Genomic DNA, 9739 nt, shown 5'->3' with positions numbered 1-9739 from the left:
TATTGAGATCAAAATAGGGAATAAAAATATGAAAAAATTATGTCAATACCTCTTACAGTTTTTCCGTACCAGCGATTTAAATTTTGCGATTTTCAAGAAAAACAAATTTTTTGTCCATATTTAGGCGAATGAGCCCAATTTCCTTACTGTTATAAATTTTAAGTAAAACCTATTCATAATATTATAGTCCTTATAATTTTAAATATGCTCTGAAAGTTTTACTAAAATCGGAAAACGATAACCTTTGAATCGTGAAGGTCAAAGTTCAAATTTTTCAATATTTGGAATTTCTAATTAAAAAAGTAAAGAACAATTTAAAAGTAAACAAATTATATATTTATCGAAAACGAAAACTAGACTATTGCGCACATACAAAAAAATGAACATATAAAAAAAAACAAAGATTACATACAATTAATTAAAAAAAGAAAATCCTAAGTTCAAAAATTATTTTTTCGTTATTTTTAAGTTGTGCATTGTGAAGAAAATATTGTGTCTTTCGAGATTGTAGTGTTGTGTGTTATAGTGTTTAGATGTAAGAGATTTCAATTAGGCCAACAAAATATCTGAAAGGACAAAAAAATATAGAATCGTTTAAATATCTTAAAAAAAAGTGATTCCGAAAAAAAATATGAAGTTACCTTAGGTGCTCAGATTAGGCGCGAGTAGTAGACAAAACGATTGGATATAACGTCATTAGGGAGCTCCTTCAGTAGTAGTAAATTTTGACTCGCATATCCGGTATTGAGGATATATGATAATTTGAGTGTCTAACAAAACTAAAGAAAACAAGTAAGAGTGCTATATTCGGCTATGCCGAATCTTATATACCCTTCACCTTTGTTGTGGATGCATTATTATTTTTTATAATTAGTATATAGGTATGTATGTACATTGCCCACTTTCAGCGTACAGCAACCTAAATTTATCAAGAACACAAAAAACAACAACAACGCCAAACGAAACAGAACACCGAAAGAAAAAACAAAAACAAAATACGTAAGGCAATGAAACCAACCCACATCCAAACATACGTTTAATTGAATAAAAAACAACAACAACGCCAAAAGAAACAACACACAAAAGAAAAACAAAATACGCAAAGCATGCACATTCAAACATACGATTTGTTGATTTTTTGTCAAAAAAACCAACACACAACCAAACAAAAGTTTAGTTGTATAAAAAACAACAACAACGCCAAAAGAAACAAAACACAAAAAAAAAACAAAATAAGAAAAGCTGCACATCCAACCATACGTTTTGTTGCTTTTTTGTCAAAGCATGCAATACATTGTGTTTTTTGATGAAATTTTCAGAGGTTGTCTCGGATTTTTGCTCATATCTCCGTTATTTATGAACGGATTTTGCTGATTTTAAATAGCAAAATTCTCGAAAGTATGTCTGACAGAATTGTTGAAGATTTGGATCCCGGAGATATCTGGGGCCTTCAGAAAATTGATTTCAACAGACAGACAGACAGACAGACAGACAGACAGACAGACAGACAGACAGACAGACAGACAGACAGACAGACAGACAGACAGACAGACAGACAGACAGACAGACAGACAGACAGACAGACAGACAGACAGACAGACAGACAGACAGACAGACAGACAGACAGACAGACAGACAGACAGACAGACAGACAGACAGACAGACAGACAGACAGACAGACAGACAGACAGACAGACAGACAGACAGACAGACAGACAGACAGACAGACAGACAGACAGACAGACAGACAGACAGACAGACAGACAGACAGACAGACAGACAGACAGACAGACAGACAGACGGACATGGCTTAATCGACTCCGCTATCTATAAGGATCCAGAATATATATACTTTATAGGGTCGGAAATGAAAAATGTAGAAATTACAAACGGAATGACAAACTTATATATACCCTTCTCACGAAGCTGAAGGGTATAAAAATAATAATAAAAATTTGTGTAAAAATATATTTTTATACCCTTCAGCTTCGTGAGAAGGGTATATATAAGTTTGTCATTCCGTTTGTAATTTCTACATTTTTCATTTCCGACCCTATAAAGTATATATATTCTGGATCCTTATATATAGCGGAGTCGATTAAGCCATGTCCGTCTGTCTGTCTGTCTGTCTGTCTGTCTGTCTGTCTGTCTGTCTGTCTGTCTGTCTGTCTGTCTGTCTGTCTGTCTGTCTGTCTGTCTGTCCGTCTGTCTGTCTGTTGAAATCAATTTTCTGAAGGCCCCAGATATCTCCGGGATCCAAATCTTCAACAATTCTGTCAGACATACTTTCGAGAATTTTGCTATTTAAAATCAGCAAAATCCTTCCATAAATAACGGAGATATGAGCAAAAATCCGAGACAACCTCTGAAAATTTCATCAAAAAACACAATGTATTGCATGCTTTGACAAAAAAACAACAAAACGTATGCTTGGGTGTGCAAGCTTTGTGTATTTGGTTTTTTTTTGTTTTTTGTTTCTTTTGGCGTTGTTGTTTTTTTTTATACAACTAATCGTTTGTTTGGTTGTGTGTTGGTTTTTTTGACAAAAAAGCAACAAAACGTATGTTTTTGGATGTGCATGCTTTGCGTATTTTGTTTTTTTTTGTGTTTTGTTTCTTTTGGCGTTGTTGTTGTTTTTTATACAACTAAACGTTTGTTTGGTTGTGTGTTGGTTTTTTTGACAAAAACTCAACAAATCGTATGTTTGAATGTGCATGCTTTGCGTATTTTGTTTCTTTTGGCGTTGTTGTTGTTTTTTATACAATTAAACGTATGTTTGGATGTGTGTTGGTTTCATTGCCTTGCGTATTTTGTTTTTTCTTTTGGTGTTTTGTTTCGTTTGGCGTTGTTGTTGTTTTTTGTGTTCTTGATAAATTTAGGATGCTGTACGCTGAAAGTGGGCAATGTACATACATATATACTAATTATAAAAAATAATAATGCATCCACAACAAAGGTGAAGGGTATATAAGATTCGGCATAGCCGAATATAGCACTCTTACTTGTTTTTTAAGATATGATTCATCAAAAATAGTAACAAAAAAAAAAACAATATTTGAAAACAACAAAAAAAGTAACGGCCAAGATAAGAATAAGTCAAATTAGGAATCTGATATTAATAAAAATTAGTGAATTTTATTATTAAGTATTAGTATGTATGTGTTAGTAATATTAAGAGATATCTTTAATACAAATAGACTAGATAATTATCAATAAAACTATTATAGGTATTCATATGTTTTAAGAAAAATGAAAAATTTTGAGTAATAAATCTTTTGGGGAATTGTTGATTCGGACAGGGCGACGAAAGGCGGGTTTATGGGACTGTGGAAAAAGGGACGGGGATCTGCCACAGTTATGGTTGGGAATAAGGGCGATTGGAGGTCAATACCTACCTCCCTATTAAGTGGTATTGCCAATAATGTTTAAGTGTTTGTTTTGTAGTACTTCATTTTAGATTTTTTCTTGTTGCGACCTAGCCAGAGGGTTGAGAACTCCTCCTATGGGATGATGCCGCAGAGTTGGCAGGGTAAATGCTGGCATTGATAAAACAGGTTCGTAACAAGGCCTATTCCTTTAAGAGCTTTTTGGTCTCTTAGTGGGATGCGAGTGGGATATATACATACATATCTATGGGGGATATATAAATTATTTATGAACAATAAAATATTTTTTTTATATAGGGAGTAGAAATATTTAGGTTCATATAAAACTTGTTTATATCCAATTTCATCACCATATTAATTGTTCAAGTTATGAATGTTCAAGTAATTTTCTGAGGGGGACCTTCTATGGGAACTAGGGACAAATGTTGCCCGATTTTCGCCATAATTTACAGTCCGTGTGGAGTTCTCAGTCCGTGTGGAGTTCTCAGTCTCCCATCGGACGCGTCCCAGGTGGCGGATAGGGGGAGCAACTGCCTAGTCTAGTGATACTGTTTTGACAACAGGTCACTAGCCTTGACAAATGCTCAAGCGATGTCAATATCTTAAGATGCATTTTTAACAAATGGTCTGAACTTCTTGACATAGCTAGGTCGGTAAACGGAAATGTGTCAGCCGACTATCATAATACTGTGATGCATTTTATAACAAATGGTCACAGTAGGATGTAATTGGTGTTAGGATACTGTTATTACTGGTGATACATTTTTGACAAATGGTTACCTAGTGCTAACACATTCTCTCTCTCTTCTAGTGTTACTACCCGCGGACCAAAACTGTTCTTTCTCTCTCTACTCTTTCTTTCCCCCCCACTTGTAAGGTCAAGGTGATGGTAGCAGTGCCGAAGACCTGAATGGCTAGTAAGTGGTTAAAGATAACTAGTCGCTAACAGCTCCCCTCCGACGCCAGGGCACGGGTCGGTTGTAATACAGTTTTCGCCTAATCCATGTACGCCGTCCCTGCATGGAGTGTCCATCCCCTTACGCGCTCACTCGTGGGAACAAAAATGAATAACACAATACAAAACAATAACAATAACAAAAAACAAACAGCAAAAGGCCAGCAGGGGAAACCTATGCTGGCTGATTGCAAACAGTCGACTGTCCAACCTTCTGGTGACAGTTTGACTAAAAGCAGCGAGGTAGCCTTGGACTTTAAGCCAAGCACCTCAAAAGCTGCATTAGCCCTCGCTGGTAATATACCAGCAACAGCCCCTGCATTGGACACTGTCGAGAAGACAGTTGTCCCTGCGAAAATGCTACAGGTTGGATCGTCGAACCAGAAGTCGGGTCCAACCACCGTAGCCCCACCCGCCACTACGGCAGAACCGAACGCCCCCATTCGCAAAGAACCATCCAGGAGGGCTTTCGTGCAAAGGCGTGCCGCCATGCGCATTATCGACCGGCTTGGATCCAAGTCGGCCGATGCGCTTAACATCGACGAATTGTCGAAATTAAGTTGGGCTAAGGCTCAACTGGCTGAACTGGACAGCTCAAACACTCCTCCAAGCGCAGATGCAGCGAACCAAGGCGCATCTGCTGGGCCCAAACGGCAACGCTCAGAGGAGGAGCTGCTCCAGCAGCAAAACACACAGCCGAAGACTAAACGTCCGAAGCAAGAGGCTCGTGTGATAAGAAGGCCTTACAGTGAAGTTGCTCGCAATCCACTTGTAAGGGCTATTATCGACAGGAGTGTTGATGACGGAGCTATCTCCCAGGAGAAATGGCTGAAAATCCGTCAGGGTATGCTGGGGGTATACTGGAAGATTCTCAAGGAGAATCCCGGTCCATCCCCGCAAAACGACGATGCTGGCTGGTATCAAGGCCATGTAAAACTGCTAGCGTGTACCAATGACCGCTCAGCTCTACTGCTAAAATTAGCAATTGCGTCCCTAGGGGAATTGTGGCCTGGCGCGAAACTGGACGTGATCCCGGTAAACGAGATACCTCGTAGACCGAGATCAGTCACAGTTATTCCGGCGGAGCCACATGAACCTGAGGAGATTCTGGCATACATTCAGAGCGGTAATCCCGATCTACCAACCCATAACTGGAAGGTGGTTAAGGTTTCCGCTCCTGAAGGTGCGCATAGAAAGGTGGTCGTAGTCCTTAACAAGGAATCCTTGGCGCCACTACGTGAGAGGCAAAGCAAGATTTACTATGGTTTCGATAGTATCAAGCTGCGCATCTACCGTGGTGACGACAAGCTCGACCCCGAAACTTCTGGTGTTAAACTGGAAGCTCCGCAGGATATGGACTGCAAAATTAAACTGGACGACCCCGCAAGCTCTGAGGACAAAATGGAGACCCAATCACACTCCAGTATGGTTGGGGACCTATTCTGCGCTCTGGGTGATGTGGAGGATGAAGATGTTCTTCTGGAATCAGACCCAGAAGACATCGACGTTACGGTCATATATGATCCAGACCATGGTGAAGGCGATCCAAGTGAACCTTCACCACTCTAAGGCAGCTTCGGCTGCCCTGCTCCTCCACATTGCTAAATATGGGGAGGACATTGCGTTGGTCCAGGAGCCGTGGATACACAATGGCGAAATTCGTGGACTCAACGCCAAAAAGTACAAACTTTTGTACATAAGACGCACAGGTAAAATAAGATCTTGCATTTTGGTTAAGAACCATCTTAATATCTTCATTCTTCCTGATTACAGCGATGAAGATACAGTAGCTGCTGCTTGGGAGACAGGTGCAGGTAAGGTGTGGCTGCTCTCGAGCTATATGGCGCACGACCAGGTTGAACCACCACCGAATAACCTGGTATCTAATATGATGCGTGCCGCAAATAGGGCCAGAACTCCTGTAATTATCGGAGCTGATGCAAATGCTCACCACACAATCTGGGGTAGCTCAGATAGAAACGAACGAGGTGAGTACATTCTAGACTTCATATTAGACTTTAATCTGGTAGTTGTCAATCGAGGTTCAGAACCTACTTTTGTGGTAGCAAATAGACAAGAAGTTCTGGACATTACGCTTGTCAGTGCAAGCCACTCGCAACTCATAAGGAATTGGAAGGTTTCAGATGATTGCTCTCTGTCTGATCACAGGTATCTGACATTCTCAATAGAATTGGAAGTTGAGAAGGAAAAGCCTTTTCTAAATAGGAGGAAAACCAATTGGGATGATCACAGGCGGATCCTTGATGGTTTACTTCCCTCACCCCCTCTCATAGGTGACACTAGGGACATTGAAAGCGCTGTGGAAAAGCTCACACTTTCTCTCAGTGAGGCCACAAGACGTACATGCACTCCCTCTGCTCGCAGAGGAAAGGTAAGACCTCCATGGTGGTCTTTAGACATAGCGAACACTAGGCGTAATTGTCGTAAACTATTCAACGAGGCGAAAAGATCAGGCAACTGGTCAATGTATAAGTCTATGTTGAACAAATTTAAGAATATGGTCAGGAGCGCGAAACGTAAGTCCTGGAGGAATTTCTGCAGCGGCGTCGAAAGTTCCTCTGAGACAAATCGTCTGCGCAAGATCTTATCGAAAACACCAACTGTTCAGGGTTATATTCAGAAACAGGATGGTAGGTGGACTACTGATGGACGTGAGACACTAGAAGTACTCATGGACACTCATTTTCCGGGGAACTTGCCTCCGGATATTGCTAGTGCATCCCAACCGAACAATCGGACAACTTCGTCAATTAAACTTGACGAACATTTGATAAAATGGGCCATACGGAGTTTTGACTCTTACAAGTCTCCGGGCCCAGATGGTATAATACCCGCTGATCTACAGAATAATATAGATCTAGTCACTCCTTGGCTGATAACTATCTATCATGCCTGTCTTGCATGGTCCTACATACCAAAACGGTGGACCGAATGCACTGTGACATTCATTCCGAAAGGGGGGAAAGCGTCACACACCAAAGCAAAAGATTTCAGACCGATAAGTCTATCATCATTCTTGCTGAAAACCCTTGAAAGAATCATCGACATCCACATACGAGTGTCTTTGAAACAAGGATCAGTATCTCCCTCTCAACACGCCTACATGAAAGGCAAATCCGTTGAGACAGCACTTCACTCCTTAGTGGGATATATAGAGAAATCCCTTGAATTTGGTAATTTCTCGTTAGTGGCCTTTCTGGATATAGAAGGAGCCTTCAATAACGTAGAATCTGCAACTATCGTTTCAGCTCTACAGGATCTTGGTTTAGACCAATCAACTGTAAGGTTCATCACAAACCTTCTACGATACAGGATCATTCGCTCCGAAAAGGGAACGGCAGTGATCACGAGAATGGCCACTAGGGGTACACCTCAGGGAGGTGTCTTATCGCCACTTCTGTGGAATTTGGCCATAAATTGTCTGCTCAGGAAATTGGATCTCTTAGGTTATAAAACTGTCGCCTACGCGGATGACGTCGCGGTGGCAGTCTCTGGGATCCACTTGGACACGATATCACAACGCCTGGAACATGCACTCAGTATACTGAGTCGGTGGAGTACGGACAGTGGATTGAGTGTAAACCCAGGCAAAACTGAACTTGTACTGTTCACAAGGAGGTACAAGATTCCTCATTTCTCGCTTCCCCGATTAAATGGTGTTGAACTAACACTATCGGATAGTGCGAAATACTTAGGAGTTATTCTGGATAGTAAACTATCCTGGAAACCCAATACCCTTTCAAGGACGTCAAAAGCCTTGACGGCTATGTATGTCTGTAAGAGGGCGATAGGTACGCAATGGGGTATTAGACCCCAGTTTGTCAACTGGCTATGTGATGCGGTCATTAAGCCGACACTATTTTATGGAGTTTCTGTCTGGTGGAAGGCACTAGACAGTGGCTCGACGTGTATGCTATTCGAGAGAGTGTTAAGGAGAATGGCAATCCTGATAACAGGAGCTCTAAGAACGACCGCAACAAAGTCGCTCTTTACTATATTGAACTGGATCCCTGTGGATCTTATGGCAAGAAAAATGGCATTTACTTCTGCCTTTAGGCTAAACGCGATTGGTGCGTGGAAACACGCTCCATATGGTCACGCCAGCATAATAGGTAGTATTCAGACTCTTCCGGAGAATATCGATTACTGCATTTCTAGGCCCTTCTTAGCGAGGAATTTCGATTTCTCAATTCCGTGTGGTACGGAAGCAATGAACGGGCCCTTACATGACACAATGGGTCTCTCAGTCTATACGGACGGTTCTGTGAAGGGAGATCGAGTTGGCGTAGGTGTCTATATTCGGGAACTCGATATTAGGTTATCTTTCAGACTTCCGAATGAATGTAGCATTATTCAGGCTGAATTATCGGCCATCAAAAGGGCGGCTAACTGGCTTAGTTATAACAAGATATCTGACAGGGATATTTGTATATATACTGACAGTCAGGCAGCTATAAAATCCCTGACAGGTGTATACACAACATCTAACTTAGTCCAGGAATGCCGGGCATCCTTAAACAGGATGGCGAGACATTCAATAGTCGTACTCAAGTGGGTACGGGGACACGGGGATATTACTATTACGGGCAACTGTGTTGCCGATGATCTGGCGAGAAAAGGCGCCATGTTACCTGACGGAGACATAGATTTCCTATGTGGGATTCCGTTATCCAAATGCAAGCTACAAATTAGTAACTTCTACTATGAGCTCGCTCAGGCAAGATGGGACTGTGAACCCACATGCACTATGACCAGGACGATATGGCCCCGACTAAATCGGGGACGGACAATTCATCTTCTTGGCTTTACACGCTCACAATTGAGTGGTGTAGTGGCGGTCATAACTGGACACTGCACCTTTGGTAACCACGCTAGGAGACTTGGTTTGCCGTACCACGACTTCTGCAGAAGTTGTCAAAATGAGGAGGAGGATGAAACTATTTTTCATCTTCTTTGTCATTGTCCGGCATTAGGAGATCTACGCCTAAGGTTTCTGGGGCATCGTTCCCTTGATAGTCTCTCTGAGCTCTCGAATATGAGGCTTGAGGGCATTAGTGCCTTTATAGGTAGAAGTAATTGGTTGAAAAGACCAGACACGGGGATCACTTTAGAGTGACCCAATGATCGCCGACTCATTGGCACGTAAATTCTCCAAGATCTCCTCCCTCCTCCCTCTCTTTTTCTTCTTACATCTCCTCCTTAACTTCTTCAATCTTCTTCTTCTCCCTTTTCACTTATATCTGTCCCTCTTTCTTCTTCTTTCTTCTACTTTCAGGTAACACAAAAGGACCATTGATGGACCCATGTGAGCTGCTCTTTCTATCTTCCTTATTTCGTGGCTGCCTGGAAAACCTAACCTAACCTACAGTCTAATTTC

The 9739-nt window shown here is 41.4% G+C and overlaps 1 protein-coding gene across 1 annotated transcript; it reads left to right on the top strand.

The window, feature by feature from the left end:
* Window positions 1-3873: 3873 nt before the first annotated feature.
* LOC135949023 (uncharacterized) lies at window positions 3874-6325 on the top strand. The gene is made up of 2 exons (XM_065498480.1): window positions 3874-6050; window positions 6115-6325. The coding sequence occupies exon 1, from the start codon at window positions 4390-4392 to the stop codon at window positions 5908-5910; it is 1521 nt and encodes a 506-aa protein (XP_065354552.1). The 5' UTR covers window positions 3874-4389; the 3' UTR covers window positions 5911-6050; window positions 6115-6325.
* The last annotated feature ends 3414 nt before the right edge of the window (window positions 6326-9739 follow it).

This window comes from Calliphora vicina, chromosome 1 (assembly GCF_958450345.1).
Source record: "Calliphora vicina chromosome 1, idCalVici1.1, whole genome shotgun sequence".
Taxonomy (NCBI): Eukaryota; Metazoa; Arthropoda; class Insecta; order Diptera; family Calliphoridae; genus Calliphora; species Calliphora vicina.
The sequence above is the reverse complement of the archived record's forward strand: the minus strand, read 5'-3'. Positions and strand labels throughout refer to the sequence as shown.